We start from the raw sequence: 23,888 nt of genomic DNA, 5'->3' as shown, positions 1-23,888 counted from the left end.
AAACACGCTTACTTGAAAGTAGACATCCAGTATGGAAATAATCTCCCGAAGTCAGAATCGGGACGTCCCGACTTATCGGGATCCCACACACTGCGCCCTTACAGTTTTTCATTTCTGGGAATAAAACTTTACAATTTTCAAGAAGTTTCAGACAGTTACAATGCGAAGAAACATCGAAAAGTAACTAGTTTGTAATTTTCCGACTCTCCGGGTTCCAAATATTTCCCGAAGAGGACTGGATTTCCCCCCCTGCAACCCTTCACATTTGGAATCATCCCCACAGATCAGCAGCCAATGGGGCGGGATGTGTTGATCATCACTGATTTACAGTAACTGATTCCATTGCTGAAATAAGGAACGGAATCGGAATAATAACGACGTACCATTGTTATTTTCTTCATGGGTACACATACACACAATACATGTTCAAAGAGAGTTTCTGGATACTTTATTTTTTAATCAACAAGACAATTATGTAGTGATGAAACATCGGCCTCACTAGTCCCGATGCAAAGTACAAAAGTTTCTTTCCAAAAGGCAGGTAATCACAAATTAGTAACGGGAAAATTTCCACTATTAATAGCACACCACTTCTCTTATACTGCAAGAGAGAGCTTATATCGGCCCACCGATAGTTTAATTCCAGTATCATGATGATACACACTTTCTGCGCGAATAGAAATCTGTATAAAAGGACATCCTCAACATATTTTCTGATAGATTTGTGTTTTATGCAGAACGAATTTTCCAAGCTTTTGGAACTCGGTTAGGTGGTTCAGGTTTGTGCTATTAGCGTTATAATTGAAGGGCTCGAGTATGGAAATCGAGAAAAAAACGAAATAAACTATGATTTCTTAACGTAACATAACAGCAGCTCCACGGAACATGCCATGTTCCCCGAATGGGTGTCACTTATCGCACAACACTTTAGCAACATTGTGTTCTGACGTCACGGGAGAGAGCTTTTTCATGTTAGGCAAGACAAGGTAACGCGTCTCTTAGCGAAAATATTATTTTTTCTTTGTATTTATGCTAATGGATCCTAACCTAACCTCGTAAGCATTACTCGTCTGACGTCAATATTCAAGGTAGCTTGATTGTTGTGCGTAAAGGAAGACCATTAATGAATTGCGAAAGAAAGATGTTTCTGAATTGCTGTGTATGGGCAATCACCGTGTTAAATCGCAAGGTTATTTTAAAAGTTCTACACATAAATGTACAATTTTAACAAGTGACCGCCAAATGTGAACTACAGATACGTCATCAGGACAGCGAAATTAGTAAGTAGGCGAAATTTTATAGAAATTGGAGAATGGTCCGGTATTGTAAACTCGTGCCCATTTCTGTAGCTGTAATAATGAATTTCTGTAACACACATTATGGCGATAGCATACTGGTTCATCGCCCGTTGTGCGAGTGTTTTGTCGATTTATGCAGTGTTGCAACCTTGTTCACCGAAAAATACTTACTTTCATGCCCGGATTTGAAATTATGCTAATACCTCGCAAACCATTGTTGTTAGCCCTAAAAACCATTCACGCTAGCCCCACAAACCATTGATGGATAGCCCAAAAAACTATTCATGATAGCCCCACGAACCATTGATGGATAGCCCTATGAACCATTGACGGAAAGCCCCACGGACCATTTCTGGCAAGGTTAGGTTAGGTAAGCATAGTTAAAAAAAAATTATCATAAAAAAATGGCACGTTTGGAAGCACTGGCGAGACCACGTGACTTTCGACGCTTGCGCCATCTGCAGGTACATAATGGAAACAATGACATAATGTGGTCGCTTTGCACAAAATGCAAGTTTATTATATCCAAAGTGCTTATTTCTTGTTGTTCAGCATTCTACAGTGAGAAAATACCTCCACGAACTTTCAAAATGCTACAGAAACTCATTTCTTCTGTAAAAATGAAGAAATGTGTCTCCGATATAACAGACATTTACCCAAACCATTTCCTGTTAGCTTAGGCAAGCATAGTTTAAAAAAAAATTTAAAAAATAAAAATACTCAACACGTCATGTTACAGTGAAAACACGGTGAGCTTTGAAACACTTACTGGAGGTTACGTCATGTAACACATGGAACATTATGCTCACGTGCAGAAAGCAAATTGCGGCAGCAGCAAAAACGAGTCAAGAGAGATATTTTGGCAGATAAACACATGATTTCACATTAAAATGGATCAAAACTACATTCCCGAACTTCAACAACGCTAAAGAAAATTATTTTCCTGTAGTTTACGGTTATTACAAGCATAAGAAAACAGTTTTTCTTTGTGACGTTTCAGGAGAACACACGCTGCTTTCATCAGACATTTATTTTCATTTTGACTAAAGATACAGTTATAACAATGGTTAGTAATTTTTTAAACAAAAAGAATCTGTTATATAATGGATGTTGTCAATGTTACATTGTTGTAATATAGCAACTTAACTGTGAAAAAAGCAGTCTCTTTTATTTTTATTTCAGATTTTTTAAAAATTGTGAATCCCAAATATCATCAGGTAATTCAAATTCATCATTGTTTTCACAAAGTCTCTTGATGTTTTCTGTTACATTAAATTTTAAAGATGGTAGCTTACTCCATTTGTGAAAAAGAAAACTCCATACTGGATCTATGTTACCATTTTCATTATTTAATTTATTCCAGTGTTTTTCTGCAATGAACGAAGCTTCCCAGACATTCAACTCTGTGTTTCCCGTTAATCTGTTTAAAACCATTCTCTTTTTAATCAAATGCTTCTCTTCGATGATATGAGTTGACAAACCTGTTCTTGGGTTTAGATTCATAATGTCCAAATCTTGTTCGTGCCATCTTATTGCCATTTTCCTTGCTGTTTGTCCCACATAATCCTTTGAACATGAACAACTTATATTATATATTCCTGTGGTTTCCACATCTGGTAGAGAGTTTCTCATAAATGTACATTCCAAACTTCTTGGTGATTTAAAAACAATTTTGAAATTAAAACTTCTAAAAATTTTTGCAATTTTATGTGAGAATCCCTTGCGGAATGGAATGCACACATTTCTTTTCAACAGATTTTTCATCTTTGTCTGTATTTCTCTTTTCCTTTAGTTTTCTTGCGACTTGTTTTTTGATTTGGTTTATTCTGTTAGTGTGAAAGCCATTTTCTTTTGCTATATTAAAGAGCCTTTCTTCTTCATTTTTGATATCCTCATTATTAGACTAACTAACTAACTAACTCTCTAGCCTTCTTAACCCCGAAGGTTCATGGCTGCAGCAACACAGGCCTTCCATCTGTCCCTATCTTGAGCAAGATATATATACTCTTTTCCATCCCTACCGATTTCCCTTAGATCCATCTCAACGTTGTCCCTCCATCTTCGTCTTGGCCTTCCTACTGGTCTCTTACCATCAGGTTTCCCAACAAGAATCCTGTAAACTCCTCTTTCCTCTCCCATTCGTGCCACATGGCCTGCCCACCTAAGTCTTCTTGATTTAATTATTCTAATAATATCTGGACATGAATACAAATTATGTAGTTCTAAATTATGTAACCTTCTCCACTCACCTGTCTCCTCATCCCTTTTAGGTCCAAAGATTTTCCTAAGGATCCTATTTTCAAATACTCTCAATTTATGTTCCTCTTTCAATGTAAGGGACCAAGTTTCACACCCATATAATACTACAGTCAAAATTACTGTTTTGTATATTTTAACTTTTAGTTTCTTAGATATTAAACGAGAAGACAAAAGTTTATGAAGAGAGAAGTAACATGCATTTACTGAATTAAGCCTACTTTTTATTTCCTCTTTAATATAATTTTCATTTGTTAATATTACTCCTAAGTATTTGAATTTGGAAACTGTTTCAAACGAGTTGTTATCAATAATTAGATTTTGATTATTACCTAACACTTGGTTTCGGCCTGTAAGCATATATTTAGTTTTCTCTTTGTTAACTTCCAAACCTATCTCTTTAGCAGTTTTGAAAAATATTTTAGCATTGTTCTTAATTGTATTCACATCATCCCCCAGTAAGTCTACATCATCTGCATATGCTAACAACTGAGTCACACCATTTAATTTTAGTCCTTCTTTAGTTTCTTTTACCTTCCTAACAGCATATTCTAAGGCAAAATTAAAGAGCAATGGAGATAATGCATCTCCTTGTTTTAACCCATCATGAATTGTAAATTTGTCAGACATATTAATAACCACACAAATTTTACTTTCTGTTTCACTGGTGCATATTTTTATCATACTAACAAGCTTCTTAGGTATTCCAAACTCTACTAATATATTATATAATTTATCTCTTTTGACCGAATCATATGCTTTTTTGAAATCAATGAATAGCTGATGGACATTTTGATTATATTCCCACTTTTTTTCAGGTGTCTGTCTGATGTGAAAAATTTGATCTGTTGCGTTTATATCCACGTTGATAATCACCTATAATTTCATTAGCATATGGGGTTAGTCTTGTTATTAGAACATAGTCTTTGTGCTCTCAGGGAAAAATTTAAAAATGTTATCCATTGTTATACGCAAATGTTCTGAATTGGCATGGATGTATTTTTTCCCCGCTAATTTTTTCTTATGGACTGATGTTTGAATTGTTGAGTCAGTTGTCTTAATTTGCAGATCAAGGAAAGAAATTACATTGTTATTCATGGGTTCGCAAGTGAATTTTATGCAACGATGTGATTCATTTAACAATTTAAATACGTCCATGATGGTGTTCTCATTTTTAACAATAATTAGCACATCATCTACATATCTGATGTAGAGTTTGATATCATCACCTATCGCATTAACAATTGGAGATTCTATGTAATGAAGGAAAATGCTGGAGATGATTCCGGATACTGGGTTTCCCATTGATAGACCATTACTTTGCTGATAGATTTTGCCATCAAATATAAAGTAATTGTAATTTGCACATACAGTAAACCATCGAACCATTTCCCATGATTCTACTGGGTTAACCTTCATCTCAATAAGCCATCTGTGTAATGCATCTGTGGCACCTTCTATTGGGACACTAGGATATAAATTTTCAACATCAAAACTTGCAATACGATACTCATTATTACACAAATGGAGTAAGCCACCATCTTTAAAATTTAATGTAACAGAAAACATCAAGAGACTTTGTGAAAACAATGATGAATTTGAATTATCTGATGATATTTGGGATTCACAATTTTCAAAAAATCTGAAATAAAAATAAAAGAGACTGCTTTTTTCACAGTTAAGTTGCTATATTACAACAATGTAACATTGACAACATCCATTATATAACAGATTCTTTTTGTTTAAAAAATTACTAACCATTGTTATAACTGTATCTTTAGTCAAAATGAAAATAAATGTCTGATGAAAGGAGCGTGTGTTCTCCTGAAATGTCACAAAGAAAAACTGTTTTCTTATGCTTGTAATAACCGTAAACTACAGGAAAATAATTCTATAATGCAAGCAATGTGTACATACAAGAAAAAGCTAAAGAAAATGATTTGCGTAAGTACTTTGTTATGTAAAAAGTAAGCAATCCGTTTCCGCTATACGAAAGTGTTAGCATAGCCTCTAATAACCTATTTTCTTAATGAACTCGGAAATGACCAAAATGTCACCATGTTTTACACCGAGGCCTTCAATTATGCTCGTAATTGCTTATGGTGTTGCTATTTATGGGGACGGTCAGTAGGATTACCAGATCACTATAAGGGAAAATAGAGCATGTTGTTCCAAATTGTGGGACTTTTGAGTCAAAATGTAGGACAAGTTATTCGCAGTAAGTAATACACATTACCAGAACATGCTAGGAAATAATGAAAAATTGACACATTTTTAATTTAAGAAAATGTTTAAGAAAAAAATTATTTCTTGAATACAAAATTTCCAAACTTGTAATCAATAGTAAACAATATGCTTCTTAACCCTAGAACACGTTAATTTTTTTCCACAAAACACCCAAAAGAACAATATATTTTTTACATAAATTATGAGCCTAAAATAACTATCAAAACACATCTTTTTAAAATTATAAGAAAATAAACTAATAGCACCAAACAAATTTGTTACAAGTATATACAAACTGGTGCAGAAAAACCTGACTATTTTTAAAATGATATAACACAGAAATAAAAAGAGTTCATCATTATTCATGTGCTACCCATATAGAGGGATAATGTTGTATTGTGAAATAAACATTTGCCAATATATTTTTTATTTCGTTGTTGTTTTGTAACTAAATTGTGCATTTATCTAAATTTGACATGTTTTTACTAATAAGCACCTAGTAAATAATATTAATATCCTAGGGTTAAGAGGCTTCCATCGTTCATTCTGTGCAACAGTAAGATAAATGGCATTAACACTGTAACGACGGATGGGTCTTTTAGGCTCGGTTTCAATTTTTATACCTGTTTAATTTTTTAATGCTGCAAATGAATGTGTTCTCCTTTTGTGACTTTTTGTAAATTTCAAAGGCATTTGAAATCAGTTATTGTGATCTTTGGTTATTTATTAAGTTTGGTCAAAAAATGTATTACTCGCGTTGCAGACGGACGGGTCCTTTAGGCCAGATTTTACTTTTTAAATAAATATTTTTTTCTACTGCAGAAATATATCCCACTTCGACTCTGTGACTTTTCAACGATTGTCACAACCTTTGAAAAGCATATAGCCAGACCCCGTGGCTGAGTGGTTAGCACATCGTGCTGTGATGCCAGGGGTACTGGGTTTGAATCCCGCTTGGGCATGGTGGTTTGTAAATGTCCATTCATCAATTTTATCACTCATCCCCATCTTCGCAAATTAGCCAAGAGGCACAAACTGCGAAGTAAAATAAAACAAATCAATCAGTCAGTTGAACAGCATATACGGTACCCTTTGCCTGTTCAGTTTACCCAGGAAAAACAAATATCCTAAGTTGCAGACTGATACTGTGGATTTTTTTTTTTTTTGTTTGCTGACAATAGTCTGCATAACCATTATTGCTTATTTCAGTTTGTTGGTTTCAAAGCACAGGTGCCACAATTTTCCAGATCTTTCTGAACGAGTCTGCATGCACACTTTGTTTGGTGCAGAGCATCTGTGTAGTTAGGACGACAAATTTGTTAGTTCTCACGAGTTCTTGTGTATAATTGAAGAAATACAATGGCTCGCATGCCAAATACAGGGAGGCTTACTGCGGAGAAGCTGCAACACATAATGATGGAGGAATTGGAAAATTCTGAAGATTCCGATTCGATTATCTCAAGTGACGGTGGAGAAGGAGATGTTACAGAGGCCATAGAACAAGAGTACCGGGAGCAAGCGGAAAGGAATATGGACGATGAGGAAGAAGCATTACTGGAAAAAGACATAGTTACTGATGAAGCCAGATGGTATATCTCACGTATTGACAAAGACATTTGGGGCTCGAAACCCTTAGCTAACCCAATTAGGTGACTCAAAGCATGCAACGTCATCAAAGAAAGACAATGTCGGACACGCTGGGGAGAAAGACAATGTGAATCTCCTGCGTCAACATTTCTTCTCTTCTTTCGAGAACCACCACTTCAGAAGATTTGCTCGTGGACCAATAAGGAAGGCTGTGTAGTGTATGTCGACCAGTGGAAGGAACTGACAACAGAAGAGCCATTCTCATGGGCGTATTGAAATCAAAGAATGAAGATGTGAATGGAATGTATAGTAGAGTAGAAGGTCGTCCGCTATATTCTCAAATAATGAGTCGTGATAGGTACAAGGCAATAACTCGAGTAATGTGTTTTAACAACGCTAAGAATAGAAGAAAGCATAGGTCTCCAGATAAGCTCGAACCTATAAGAGATGTGTTCGAGGTTTGGATGGTTTACCTCCGAGAAGTGTACATTCCTGGCTGCAGCATGATTGTAGACAAACAACTGGTCACTTTTAGAGGTCGATGCCCTTTTAGACAGTACATGCCGTCAAAACCTGGTACAGAAGGCTGTTCGGGATCTCTGGTGACGATTTTGAAAGCCGCTGGTGGCGCTGTTATCAACGTCAGTCCGTCCAAACAGCTCATGCTGAGTCACGTCAGTACCGAGAACGCGTGTGCAGAGTGTTGTGTTATTTACCTACAACGATGCCGAAGAAAATTGAACCATACTGGGAGGGCTACATAACAGCCCTTTCCGATGCTAAATATAGCTATTCGGCAATCAAAGGAATGTGCAAGAAGCGTGGTTTTGTGATATCGAAGAACGGGATCGGGGCGGTATTGAACAAAAAAGGCAAAGGCCGACTGGGCCTAATTCCACAGGGGAAGAAACAGGCAAATCCACGAGCAGCTACGAGTCGTACACCGGACATAGTGAGAAAAGTGAAGGCCCTTGTGTCAGGTGGTAACCGTGCCCCCCAAAGAAGTATCGCACGTAAGTTAGGAATGTCTGTGTCAATAGTGAACACTATAATCAAGAAGGACCTGCAACTAGAAATGTGGCATAAGCGGCGAGTTCACAAGCTGTTGCCTCGTCACATTGCGGAACGTCGCACGAATGCTAGAAATCTCTATGAGACCTATCTTGCAGGGGAGAGATGGAAACATGTGGTGACATTAGACGAAGCATATGTCTACCTTAGTGACTGTCACAAACCCCTCGCGATTTACTACCGCCCTCGCGACAAAAACAATTATCAAACGTTGTATCGAGAATGCCAGGAAAGTTTTCCACGGGGTTTCATGATCATTGTTGGATACTGCTATAATGGCAAGCTAGCAATTCGCTGTGTAGCTAATAATGTGAAGGTGAACTCCACGTACTGTCAGGATGAGGTTTTAACACCCATTTATAACATAGATATCCCGGCACTGTATGGGGGGGCCAAAAACCAGGTCTGGGTGCACCAAGATAAAGCATCCAGCCATACCTCCCGTTCGACTCGTCTGTTCCTGCAGCAAATGGAGGTGGAAACTTTCATCCGTGCAATTCCTTACAGCGACATTCCGGTCAAGGTGCCAGATGGGTCACCCATGGAGTTCTGTGCATTTGGACTCCTAAAACGGGCTTTAGGAAAGAGACGTCCACGCACTCTAAATGGCCTTTGGAAAGCCTGTCAGGAGGAGTGGGAAAAGTTGGACATGATAACTCTTCGCTAAAGTCTGTTGCAATGGAAATTACGTTGTCGGGCTATAGAGCGGAATGCTGGTTTTCCAATTGAGCATGATCGTTGGTGGCGACATGGGTTTTCATGAACTTATCACCCTTCCAACATTGTCCTCAGAGATCCCGAACGACCTTCTGTATATACGGAATCAAGCTGTGGCTGATTTGTGATTCTCAAACAGCTTGTGTTTGGAAGGCTCAAATCTACAAGGGAAAGGAAGCTGGAGATAATAGGGAGAAAAATCAAGGAGAGAGAGAGTAGTGAAGGACTTAGTGAAGGAACTCGAAGGCAGTGGGAGAAACATCATGTGTGATAATTTCTTCACCAGTGTATCTCTTGCAAGAAACTTACTCTGGTCGGCATGATGCGAAATAACAAAGGAGAGCTGCCGCCAGAGTTTACTGCCACAAAACGGCAAGTGTGTTGCTCCACTTTCTTTGGATTTCAAGATGATCTCATGATAGCATCATATTGCTGATTATACTTTCTACGTTGCATGTACAGCCGAAAATTGACGTTTCCACAGCACAGCTAAAGCCTGATGTTATAATTACTTATAATAACACAAAATTTGGTGTTGACAAATTGGACCAAATGGTATGAAACTACAGTGTAAAACGGAAAAAAAACGAGATGGCCAATGGTTATATTTCATGACATGATGGACATCAGTGCACTAAATGCATTTGTTTTGTACATCCGGAAGAATTGGGAGTGAAATCGGGTAGACGTAGAAAGTTCTTGCAGTACATGGGAAAGGAGCTCAGTGGCAAACTAGTAATGGACGAGAAAGCCGACGGATGTTCAAATGAAGAGCAAGGTGACAGAAGCAATTCAGAAGAAGTCGATCGGAAAACAAAAATAGTGTGCTCGAAATGTAAGCAAAACGTTTGTACTGAGCATTCACGTGTTCTATGTAACACATGTTAATCAATGTTGTAAGTTATTTTTAACAAACAGTAAATAATAAAAACATGTAAATTCTTACAAATCATTAATGAATACTGGATGCCTGATAAAAATGTTCCAAATGTAAGAAAACATTATAATCAAAACTCAAGGGTTTCTTTTTAACATATGTTATTCAATGTTTAAAGTTCTTTTGTAAACATGTTACATATTAGAAACATGTAAATGGTTAAATGTCATTAATAAATAATCTGAAACATTATTTTCAGTCATTGATATAAATTAGAAACATTGAATGCCTGAAAAGAAGTATAATATTTCCCTGGGTCCAATAGACCTGATCAGATATTAACGTATAGTCATTGTAGCCGTCGTTATAGTGTTAATATGAAATCTTTCATAAAACTAGCGACTTATCAGACACTCAGCTGACTTCCATGGAGGAAGATGTTAGCACATTGTTCTACATCAGGGGTCCCGGTTCGTATCCTGGCATGGGTTATTTGTGAGAGGTCCTTCATCAATTTCATCATATCACCACTTATGCTCATCTTCATGACTAGCCAGGAGTGGCAGTAAAGTGAAGTAAATGAACCAAATCAATGATGTTAGACACTCTACAGTCAGAACAAAAGCAGTTTTCACATCTCCTTTCCCTACATAAACCTTGATGGGTAAGAAGCAATGTAAGCCCACAGAGGGTAGGTTGGAAACGGGCATGTGGTTAGCACATCGCGCTATGATGCCAGGGGCCCGGGGTTCAAATCCTGGCCTGGGCATGGATGTTTGTGAATGTCCATCAATTTAATATCACATCACTCATCCCCATCTTTGCAAATTAGCCAAAAATGGCACAAAAGTGAGGTAAAATAAAGCAAATCAATAAACAACAAGCATGTGGCTTGGAAAACACATTTCTTCTGTGCGCTATGCCATAAAAAGGAAGCGTGAAAGTTTTGTAAGGAAAAAATGCATGCAAGCACCTTTGCTCCACCTTTCTCCAGGGCATGCTTCTAACTTTTATGCAGCTAGTCAATGCAGTTTGTGTTTAACACTCTTGAAGTAACAAGTGCAATGAAGTACTTACGTCTTTTGTGAGTAATCAATCCTTCATTGGTCGAGCATTATAACATGAGGCCATTGGTTGAGAGTTGAACTCGCCCCTGAATATTTTGAAGTTAGTGTCATTTTGAAAATGATTTATTTGTGCTTTTGATTCATTTATAAGAAATAATGATACATTTATTTTATAATATTTTCAATATTATATCATTATGGAGTATATGGTATTTCATCAAACTATAAATGAGATACTACTTGCATATTAGCCCCGTAGGGCGAGCCAGATGGGTCATGCATGTTTACCGTCTGGGGGGAGGAAGTTGACGTCACGTCTTAGAGAGTAAAAGCATTCAGCCATTTAGATGGCTTACAGCCATCTTGCAGCCAGAGCAAGACAAGGAAAAGTTGACTTGTTTCGTCTGCACAAGATTTTGCAGATATCTCCATGGGGATATATGCTTTTTGGGATAATGATATTGCAGGGATGACTATAGTTATATATTTGACAATGTCTGACAACATTCTTTGTATTCAAGATAATTTTGTCTGCTTCAAAGAATGAAGAGTGTGACTTCTGCAAAATTTGAACAATACAATCTCCTTTAATGAATGCTAAGTATATATATCCATAATGGAGACCTAACGTGGTAACATTTTTTATATTGAGAGTAAATATTTTGATTGAACTCTGAATATTATGAAGCTGAATATGAAAATGAACTCAAAATTGATTTTAATTACTTAAATATAATTAAATCTATGACCAAAGATGATATACCATATTTACCAACTTTCTGAGAATAGTAGCTACTTTCTTCATTCTTTCCTAAATATATTTATTCTCCATAATGTTCACCTTTACAGCTTGTATGCTAGTAGTTGCATTGACTAGTTTCAGGGTCTCCCCGATGGTGCAGTGATAGTGTCGTCGCCTTGTATTCAAGGGGTCCCGGGTTTGACATCTGGTGGAGGTACAAGTGGTTCGGATCCCACTTTAATCTGTAGGTCCAGTCCCTATTAGCATTACTGTGCATAAAGTGGACTTAAAACAACAAATCAATCAAGCAAGCATTGACTAGTTCCATCCACAGACCTCGTGCGACTTGCTTTATCGCCCGGTGATTAAGCTAAGGTGATCTTAAGCCGGAAGTTGGTAGTCACGTGTTTCCTCTAAGATGTATCTTGCAGTTGTCTCGCTGATCGGAGCTATTAAAATGAATCTCTGTCCCCCCCCCCTCAATTACTTAACCAATTTATCCTTCTAATGGATTGTTGTTTGATTTTCCTATGCCCCTTAAATAACCTGGTTAGGTTTCAAAAATTTAGACTACATATGAGATACGTGTTGGAAATTTAGTCTCATTCAATTTATGGTGTTAACAGCATTTGGCCTGAAGTATTATTTTTTCCTGAACTAAAAACTAAACTTCTTGCCTGCAGTTCTCCATTATTACTTTCAAGGAGCCCCCAAACTGTCCTCACAATGCTGGGTCAACTTAGAAATGTTGAAGATTCCCACATGAATAGAACCTGTAACTGTTCGCAAAACAGTCCATAAATTAGATAAAAAATAAATTTTGCATTGCTTCTTGCCTAATATGGAAGATCTTTACATTTATTGTTTTCCCATAGTTTTATGCAACATTTTTATCGCTCCAGATTAATTGCAGCAATGTGAATGAATAAACGAATTGATGATATATACGAAGGAAGATTATAACTAAAATTAAATTACTGTGCCTTATCCAGGATTCAAACTGAGGGCTGTTGCCTGTGTAGCATGCTATTCTCACCGTAGGGTATGGATTTTACATTTATGGCTGTATTCATCTTGTACTTTTGTTTTAAAGTTATATATTTAAAAGATTTCTATTTCTTGCAGGTAGTTGTCGTGCATTTTGTAAATGCAACTTTCTAGACATGAGACATGGATTTTATTTATCAGTTAGTCAATCATAGGGAATATTTAAACATGGCCATATCACTGAAAGAAGAGAAGCCTATACCTGCTTTACATCAAATGTCATGATGATGAAGATTTGACATATGCAGTATTTAACCAAACCTCAACATGAATGACTTGAACAAGGAATGGAAAGCAATTAATATTAAGAATGAACCTTTTGTGACTGCAATCAAGCATGTGCATGAAGAACCACATAGTACAGTACAGCTATTTGTATCATGTGGACAACCCATGAGCCAAGTGAAAGTTGAATGTGAAGATTCTTTGCCAGAGGAATCACAGACTTTCGTTGCTGATACAGCTTTTATGGATGTAAACAAATATGATTATTCAGAGGGTAACGATCCTGAAGATGAAAGTAAAAGTACAGTACTGTCAGAGTTCGACACAAAATCTCATTGTATTCCTAGTTCTATATCGGAATCTCCGGCATCTGTTGATGCAGGAGTTAATCAGAAATCCTCAAAAGCATTTGAAGCTCAAGACATGGATATAAAGCCACTGCCAAATGCAGGGTAAGTAGATTTTCTGAATAATTGTTTGTGTTTGTAAAGATTGTTTCATACACAGAGGCTGACCAGTTGAGTCTAGATTTTTATGTAATTACTAGAGAACGGATTTCTAGGTTCATACCTATTTTATTATTTTTGCTACATCCTAGACGTATGCTATTTAGAGATCTTTGCATTTCATGTACACAGCCAGCACCCTTCTACTGAAATTCTATAAGACCTTAAAATTCCTAAATGAATTGTAAATTCCTATAAATTTCTGTAAAAAGCTAAATGCCCTATTTTGACTTGAAAAACGCCTTTTAAACCATTCTCTTGACTTCACAAATAACTTTTATTAAGAATGACCCTTCATTTCCACCACAAAGGTTTTTAGATTCTTGAACCTTGAGACCATGGCAAATAAAGCAATGCAACAGTAAGGGCTGTCTACGTCTGTGCTAATTCCCTCCATTTTCCAGCTTGCATCACAAAATTGGAAAAATGTGGAGTGAACTGACTAGATGAGGCATTGTTAAACACAGTACTTCCGAGGCAATTAAAAGGACCTTAAGTGTAGGATACAAATTAAAAATGCAGGCTGCTTTGGAATGGAATCCTAGCTACAAAATCATTCAGTTGTTAAAACAGGGCCGGCATTATTCCCAGCCTCCAACAGTTAGATGAAAGGGAATGGTTTGCTCAGAAAACTACAGCTACCCTAATATAGAGGCTGTTCATAAAGGAGAGAAGACCACTGCAAACCTGCCTGCGATTGAGTTTTGAGGTTGAGGTTTTTGAGCACACAGATCGACTAATTGTGATTTGACCTACAGTTTAAATTGGTTCTGAACCACTTTATGCCTCCAAAGGATATTGAACCTACGACCTCTTCGTTACAAGGCAACGACATTACCACTATGTCTTGGGGAGAAGCAAACCTGCCTTGGGAATCAGCAGCAGTTGCGTTTATGAATTTTGCACCAATAAAGTCCTGCGGCGTATAGAGAAGGGTTGTAACGATCACATTGCATTGAAAGTTAATGGGATTGTTAGAAGCCAGAAGTGTCCGTGACTGTACAAGCACATACTCACGGACAACTGGAAGAACTTCACCACAGAGAACATTGAAAAGCATATGGTGGAGCAGTGCTTCAAAATATGATAATGTTTTTACATTGGACAAATTGTATTTTATAATCAAAGGATAGTATTCTATGATCACTAAAAATAGTAACTTTCGTATACAAATTGCATCTAAAACTAGTTATTTCATAAAATTATTATTAATTAATAACTATGCCTATTAATTTATTATCAGCACCTAAAAGTCCTAAAATGATGTTTATAAATTCCTAAATCCCTCTTCTTTTATTTAACACCTAAAAATCCGTTCCCTAGTAATTGTATTCCAGGGTATGTAGCCACTTAAGAACCTAAAATATCAATAAATTACACAAATAGGGCACTCACATTAATATTTAGTTTTTTATATATTTCAGTTGATTCTACATATTTGCAGTGATATTGCATGAAAATATGTAGTTTGTTTTGTTCCAATTACAATTCCATATTTCTTCTATACTTTGTGTTTGATAAGATTACCTCATGAGTGCCAGTGGTCAGTGCCAAAAGAGTTTGAAATGAAAATAAGTAATACATAAATGAGGTAAGAAACAGAATGGAACATTCATGCTTTACCCATGATTTGAACCTAGGACCCTTAGCTCCACAGCAATTGCTTCATCACCTAGGCCATGTAGCATTGCATTGTTTGTCATACAAATGAGCAATGAAATGTCATTTCTGTATTTAAAATGCATAGATATTTGTGAAAGATAAAAATTATGTAATGGTTTCTTCCCAGTATTCCTTAGCTGTTTATTTTATACATTTAAATGAATCAAATATTTAATCCTATCAGTTATCAAATGAAAATCTTGCTACCTATGGTTCCAGGTTTGTTGCAGAATCTGAATATTTCCTTAGGTGTTCACCTTATATGCTCTTAGTATTGCTCTAAAATAATATTTCCACTAAGCAATATTTTGTACCATTTATGTGTTCAGTTATGCATGGCGTACAGTGAAACTCTGCAGTTTAAACATAGTTTAAAAACCAGTGATTTAGATATGATGACCAGGTCTTCTGTTTGATACCATGCTGCTCACATTTATTTGTGCTTTTTTTTTTATGTGAATCTTGTGTGGCAGCACAGTTCTTGCTTCCATGAAATTGGCATATATTCATGAAAGGGCACAAGCTGTGAGGTTATTTTCGAAGTCAAAATCCATTTGTTAGGATCCATAATACATAATACATGGAGGAGCTTCCTATTTTTTAAAATAAATTTAATAATTTGAAACTGGACATTTCTCATTTATTTTTTGTTTCGGTTATAAAGAGACAAAAATAAATGCTGATAATACAAAAATTGTTTAATATTTTTTTTTCCTTTTCAGAATCAAATTGATAGGTGAGGCTCCATCCAAAGATGGTGAAGGGGAATTTGCAGTGGAAGATCCTAATTGCAGTGAAATACTTTCATACAGTGTTGGGTCTGTTCCTCCATTCATTTGTGAACACTGTAACAAAACATTTTCACAAAAAAATAGCCTTATTTCACATTTAAGGAGCCTGTATGGGATTCGTCCTTTCAAGTGCTACTATTGCTTCAAATCATTTACACAGAAAAGTAACTTAAATGACCATATTACAGTTCACAAAGGAATACGTCCATTCAAGTGTGAATATTGTGCTACAACGTTCAGGAAGAAATCACATTTAACTTCACATCATAAAATTCATGATTTGGTGAAACCTTACATATGTCCTCATTGCACTAAATCATTCAGGCATTTATCAAGTTTCAAGAGACATCTCACATATCACCAGGGAATTCGTCCATATATTTGCCCACATTGTAACAAATCATTTAGTCAGATAAGTTATATGAATACACATCTTAAAAGTCATAAAGGACTTAATGGTTCAGCAAGTTTTGAATGCCCTGAATGTAACAAAACATTTACACGAAAATGGTCATTAAATATCCACCTTCAGAGTCATGATGGACTACATAATTTCGAATGTGAACATTGTAACAAGACATTTACTCGAAAATCAAGGCTGAAAGAACATATGACTGTCCACGATGATGTTCGTCCGTTCCCGTGTCCATACTGCATTAAAGCATTTAGGGTAAAAAATCACTTGACTAAACATGTTAAAACTCATGAGGGGATTCACCCCTTAAATTGCAGCTAATGCAGGAAATCATTTCCATCCCAGCCGGTCTTGAAACATATTAGAAGTCGTGAGAAGATTTGTCCCTTCGGTTGTAACTATTGCAGCATATCATTTACAGACGAGTCTGCCTTGATGATGATGCAATTGTAGTCATTACAACAAATCATTCATAACAAAATATAATTAAACATACTAGCTTCCATTCCAGTGCAACCAATACAACAAAACATTTCCTGCAAAAGATTGTGACCAAACGTTACAGAATTCACAAATATAAAATGCCATAGACAATTGTCATATTGGATATATTGTTTACTTCAAATGATGTGATCATTGGAGCAGTCCTTGAATGCACTTGCCAGATATAACAACAACACTCAAAGCAGGTTGAATGTGATAGCAACTTTGTCCACTAGCCATGCATAAAAGTTGTTACACTGTTAGTTGAGAATTATGATACTTATCAACATTTTAATGTGCGATTGTAGTGAAAATTTTTCTGAAAGTCCAACATTCAGTGAGATGGGAAACTATTATGTAAATGCTGTTGCATAAACAGAGTTTCAGATGCTATTTTCCTGAGAATTCTCATTCGTACCAAAGGACAATAGACGAACAAATTACTTGCAAAGAGGAGTGGGCATGGGTATCATATAACTGTATTTGCCAATTTTGCATGAAAGAATTAGTGAACATGCGTGTGTATGCCAATATGGTCAAAGAACATCTTCACGTTACTCAGAGAGTTACACTTCCTTCTCAGCTACTAAAAATCTCATTGTTTAAGCAAATCCACAGAAATATGGCACAGTTACTGTAAAAATGGATTGAGCTTCACAATAGGAAAGTTACATGTAAAAGTGTAATATTAAATATTAAATAAATGAGTACTTGATTCTTTACTTACAGGCCACCGTCATTTATAAAGAAGTACATCTTATTTTTTCAACAATGTTGCTTGTGGCCAACATTGGGTTGCTTGTGGAATTGTTATTTCATTGGTGTATCTGACAAATTGTCCCACACCGTGACCATGCAGTCTAAGGCTTTGGGCTTGGGCTAGGGCTACAGGATGCACACTGGTTCAAGTCTCCTGGGGAGAAACATAACTTTTCTCCTGAGATTTTGGTCAGTGTATGGGACCGGTGGCCACTCACCACCATGAGGAAATTGGGGAGCTACGAATGAGTGGAACCTGATCATGCAAGAACCTACAACAAAGACTCGGGGCTCATCATGTTAACCACATGTCACCTCGTAACTGGCTGGATGATCGCCACCTCTGCTGAGGCATGTAGGACTGAGGCCCGCAGGACCTGTTGCGCTACAGATTATTATTACTATCTCATATATTTATTTCTTTATGAATGTATAACCACCAGCAGTTGGGAGGAGAATGTGGCTGATTGATGAGAGTTGCAATTTTAAATTACACTGTTTGCATGTTTTCTGGAGAGAAAAAAAGCTGAATTTGAGTTTTGTGTGTCAATTCTGAATCTGTTTTTAGTTTTTCTATCGCATATACTTTTTGAGAAACACACCATCAGAAAGATTCATAAGAGAAAAAAATGAAAATTGAAGTGACATAATGAAATATTTCTAACTGCCCGTATAACACTTGTGCTGATTATTTCCATTTGTATGAAGTTCGTTGAATTTCCAAGGTGAGTGGTTCCAACGTAAAAATGAAATATATTGTTTCTTTATATATTTTACACGTTTAAATTATACCCTTACAAATATTTATTTACATAAAGGACTCTAATTCTCGGCTTTCCATGGTTTACAAGATCCTTCTCAATACAGTCAAACCCCGATTTTACTTTTTTCAGGGGCCTATAAATAAAAAACTTAAAATGCAGGAAAACGTAAAAAGTGGGAAAGCATAAGGGAGAGATGAAATTCAAGTGTCAGTAAGAAATGACTACACAATCAACTTTTTAGGGGTGTATTATGTCAAAAATTGTTTAACAATGGGATAGAAGTATGATTATCAATTTCTAAGGAAGAAGCAAGACCTGCTGTGACAGTCAATGACGTATTAACGGGATCCACTTTCGAGGGTAGGTATGGTGGATGACTGCTTCTAACTGCTGCCTATTAGGTTCAGTTTATAATTTGCTTGTGTGGGATCTTCATTTACTCTGTAAACTGGTAATTAGTAGCTAGTTTTTGAAGTCCCGAATTGAAGGGGTTGGTGACCGTTGATGGATGGACGGCAAGCATCTTTATATACTGCAATGAAAGTGTCCTAAAGACATGTAGAATGGTTCAGATTCCACTTTGAGCTGCATATGTATCCTGTCCGGATCAGCCCAACAGCATGAAGTGACAAAACAAGCTTTGTCAAACAGACATCACAACAAATTATCAGTGACGCATGCAGGATTTTCGAAAGGGGGAATGGGGTTACATATAGTAGTCAGCTCTCACTTTGACATCTTTTCCTGCCTATGACATTCTTTTTTTTTCTTCAGGGTTACAACCCCCATCACCCCCCCCCCCCCAAGCATGCCACTGATTGTTATCTACATCCATATTAATCGACAATTTATTATTGGATTTAGAAGTATTGTGGAGGGCAAACACCCCTTCCACCAATAGTATCCCCGTAAATAACATGTTTCCCCCTTTTTTTGTCTTCCCGTCAAGGTTTTAATATTGCGTGATTTATTTTCAGCTCGTGAATGGTGGTAAAGAAAACGGCGATTATATCATTCTTAGCATCATGTGAATTTCCTTCCTGCACTGCTCTGTGTGTTCAAGGCGTTGATCAGAAGGCAGAACTAAAAAAAAATGAGCTTTTTTTTTTTTTACTCTTGCATTGTGTCTGCTGCTCGGGTTCCTAATCGTCAAAGCAAGACAACCTGCTGAGAAGATATTCAAAACACTGCGGTTTTTCTTCCCTTTAGAGTGAATGAGTCATAGCTCTGGAGCCACGAGACGAAACATTGGCACTGGTTGCCAGCTGCCCGCTGCAGCAGACACCCTTCTGACCGTATTGTAATGACAGGGAGGGGAAGGGGGAGATGAACAGGTGGTGGAGCGGCGCCAATGCCGTCTTATCAGAAGTGTGCTCATTCCCACCTGGGAACCTTGCAGAAAGAAAGAAAGAAGGAAATGTTGTCATGTCAATGCTTCAGATATAGGAGAAAGATATGTGACGCAGGGCATTAAAGAAACCGGCTCCATTATTCAATGACTGCATAGCTGTGCACAGTGGCGGATTAATGAGGTCATGTGGTGGATCATTGCTTGACACTCTCCCATGTTGTCATGTCAATGCTTCAGACAGTGTCGGATTTACAAGCTGCAAAACCCCGCAGTGCAGGGGGCCCGTAGACAAGTAAGTCTTTAGGGGGGGCCCTCGGCCATTGACATAGTAGAGGGTTCGTGTGTGTAAAAAAAACAAAAACATAGTTACTCAGGGGTACAGAAACGAATCCAATATATGAAGGTAAAGTTCCCTGTGCATATAGCACTGTGCCATGAAGGCACATTTAGGGTATGGGGGAGTAGGACCCCACATATTTTCAATGTCTGACATCTTGGAGATGATGTGATCAGCACCACTCTACGGCCACCTTTACCCTCTGGGTGGGCCCTGGAACCACTTTATGTGGGGACAAAGCTGGAAAAATTCCGACCTCAGATCACCCACCCCGGGTCTCCCGTGTGGCAATCACACTAGAATCAAATTAGGCTAGAATTTCACGAGAAAAGGTTTCTTCAACCCATCTTTAATCAGGAAACTGTTATGACTGCATGATTGTAACAAATGTATCATTTTTCAGGTGTGAGAAAACAGTGTCATATATCACCACGGGTGCCGAAACCAAGGGGGGTCAGGGGGCCTGGTCCTTTCCAGGTCTCGTTCCCCCCCCCCCATACGGAGCCCAATCTATAACTTTCAACATATTACATAACTCTTGCACACAGAAACTTCGCACACAACAGGTGGGAAATTACGGAGAATTCTGCTCTGAAATGGGCAGAATCAATAATGTTGGAATATTACTCAGTTTGAGTGTCTTTCTTGTGCTTGTATTCAGTATTTCCTTTTTCAAACCGACAATGAACTAAGGAAAGTGCATGGTATATTATGAATGAATATGTGCGAAAATAGAGGAAGAAGCTAGTCCATTGCAAAATAGACATGTTTGTTTCCGTTCGGAAAGTCAAGCAGAAGTTGAAACTGAATATGATAATCAAAGTTACATGTAAAGAATTATGTTGTATAATTACATATTACAATTTTTTAAAGTTTAACTCGAGGGCATTAGGTCCCAACTTAAAAAAAAAAAATGTTGCCCCTCCCCCGCCTGCAAACAGAAAAAAATCAGTATGTATGCTTTACTTACCTTTGTCCCCCCTTATGCACATCACCCCTTCCCATTTAGAAGTTTTAAGTTGAATTCAATATGGCAGCCACCAATATGACGTACGTCTGATTGGAACATATCAATGTGGTTCCCCTAAGCCTAATCTGTTTCTATCATGTACCAAGCCTAATTCCTTTACTTTTTATAGGGAGTGTTAAGGGACTTTTGAACAACCCTGTAGGCCCTAGTATATGACTTAGTCAACATGAGATCAAGAGTCTCACACACACATAATATGTGCAATTATATATATATATATATATAATGTGTGTGTGTGGTGTGTGAAAGTAGGTAGGTAGAGGGGACCTTTGCTAATATTTTGTGGGGGGGGGGGGGGCAAGATTTGTAGATCCGGCACTGACTTCAGACATAGGAGAAAGATATGTGATGCAGGGCATTTAAGAATGAGAAACATGCTCAATTGTTCAATTGCTGCATAGCTGTGCATAGTGGTGGATTAATGAGCTCATGTGGAAGATGGGAGTATGTTCGTTGAATGCACATATTCAGGCTCAAGAGCAACTGCGTAGTTTTAGACATCAGTGGAAAGGAGACGGGAGATCGCGTTTCGCCTTTATAAAAATTGGATAAGATGTCTCATGTAAGGGGGTTCACTTCCACACGAGCAAAGGAATCAGGGCAGAAATACTTAGCACTTTTCAGTAATTACAAGACTAGTGATGATACCATGGGGGCGTGAGAAACAAATGCCCCCCCCCCTTCAAATGAGAAAAAGGTGAACATAAAGTTCTCCGTGCACTTTTTCACCATGCCGTGATGCATATATAGGGGATGTGGGAGATGATGTGATCAGCACCATGTTCTGGCTTCCTTTACCCCACATATACTTCGATCTCTGCCAATTTGGAGGTGATGTGATACGCACCACTCTTGGCCAGCCTTTACCCCCCCAAGGTTGCCCCCAGGTACAAATTTATTTTAGGCTGGGTGAGCTCCAGAGCCGCTTTATGTGGTAGCTTAGGTCACCCGCATTTTAATGGCATTTAGATGTGCACTAAATTTGGCAGCTCTCGGAAAATATTGCTGCACCCCTAGTTTATTCACTCATTTTTCCTGGCCAGGTCACTGTACAACACACGAGCCACGTAATATGCATAGATAAACATTCTCTGCCTCACGTAGAATAATACATTTATCCGAACTTCGCCCCCCCCCCCTCCCCGCACACAATTGATATGACAAAAATATTTTTCCGTCAGTGAGTAAAATATCCCCCCCCCCCATGGAACCATGCCTATTCGCTCCCTCCTCTCACATGAAAAACCTAACTTCTGGAAGTTCAAGGTCGCGGGGTGATTGAAAGAGCTGCGAAAGGAGGAAAAAGTTGCCTGGCCAACATACCAGCCTTCTGGCAAATTTTACGCCATCAGTACTCCTTGGAAAACGTATAGAGCGGGGAAACTGGAGTTAGAGTGAACGTAAGATCGAGTTGAACGACCTATTATTTAACATAGCCTTTTTCCGTGACTTGATGCCCAAATGTATTAAGCAGGGAAAACGTATAATGCGGGAACGTAACATCAGGGTTTGACTAAACATTGATTAAGCCAAAACTGTGGTTATTTATCATTACTACACAATTCAAGATAATAATTAATAAACAAGATAGTTGCTGCTTATATTCATTAATAAACTACTACTTCATTTCCAGGTAATTTTTGAATGTACCAGATATTCTTCTTCTTCTTTAGTATGCACTCATACTAACACTAAACACTGTTAACATAGGACTAAACTACAACTATAACACTTCCTGATATGTTGAAATCTCTTTCGCTGTACTCCTCTTCATTAGATTCTTCTTTCTTGCTTTACACTCCACGTCAATGCTGGATTCATTTTTCACTAACTTCAAAGTATACTTTATACAAGTTCTTTCTTGTAAATACAATCACTCAAAAAGTTTACTTCACAACCGTAACTTAGTTTGAAGAGTATCCTAGCAACTAGATACAGTATTAAAGTTTCTAGTCCACGTGATAAAGAACACTAAAACAATAATAATTTCCGCCGTACACCGCAATTACTTTTCTCGGCACGAGTTCTCCATGCAGACTGAATAAGAAACCATTGGTGCTAGCCTGCCTGTTTTCTCCCTTCTTTTCCTTTCTTATCTTACAACATACTGCCAACCACTGTTGCACAAGGAGGGTGGCACAAAAATTGGTTACAACTGCCCTCTCCCCCAAAAACGTCATTAGATGGACAAAATTTGGGGAGCTACAAGGGCCACTATTTATATTTTGAGCCTTGGCAACACTGATTGAAGTTAGGCGCGATTTGACGTTTGCACGGAATCGTCTGGCATTATTGACCATAACGTACTTCAAATGTTTTGTCAATAGCTTCATTTGTGTTGTTTATGTTGCCTTGGAGATTGCGCGACAACAATAAAATGGAATCAACTCGTAAACATTTTCGTGCGATGATTTTTTACGATTTTCGACGTGGATTATGAAGACAAGAGTGCATCGATCAACTTACTTCCACATTTGGCGATGTAGCCCCATCCTTTGCCATTGTGAAACGCTGGTATAACGAACTTAATCGTGCCCGCCATTCGCTCACCGACGAGATTCGTGAAGGTCGTCCAAAATCAGTTGTTGTTCAAGAAAGCATTGATTCTGTGCAAAACCTAATACTGCAAGATCGTCATGTAACATACTGTGAGATTGAGGCAACCATAGGCATTAGT

At 37.6% G+C, this 23,888-nt stretch overlaps 1 protein-coding gene across 2 annotated transcripts; it reads left to right on the top strand.

Annotated features, from left to right (window-relative positions):
• The first annotated feature begins 292 nt into the window (after positions 1-292).
• Positions 293-17,698, top strand: LOC145986589 (uncharacterized). Of its 2 annotated transcripts, none has more exons than XM_083120768.1 (3): positions 293-541; positions 12,971-13,565; positions 16,004-17,698. In XM_083120768.1, exons 2-3 carry the CDS (start codon positions 13,156-13,158, stop codon positions 16,806-16,808), a joined length of 1,215 nt encoding a protein of 404 aa, XP_082976894.1. In that variant the 5' UTR covers positions 293-541; positions 12,971-13,155; the 3' UTR covers positions 16,809-17,698. The 2 variants fall into 2 exon arrangements, with proteins under 2 accessions (XP_082976894.1, XP_082976895.1); XM_083120769.1 differs by having other exon boundaries at positions 12,967-13,565.
• The last annotated feature ends 6,190 nt before the right edge of the window (positions 17,699-23,888 follow it).

Source organism: Lepisma saccharinum, chromosome 4 (genome assembly GCF_977018435.1).
Source record: "Lepisma saccharinum chromosome 4, izLepSacc3.1, whole genome shotgun sequence".
NCBI classification, from domain to species: Eukaryota; Metazoa; Arthropoda; class Insecta; order Zygentoma; family Lepismatidae; genus Lepisma; species Lepisma saccharinum.
This window is presented reverse-complemented; position numbering and strand designations above follow the sequence as displayed.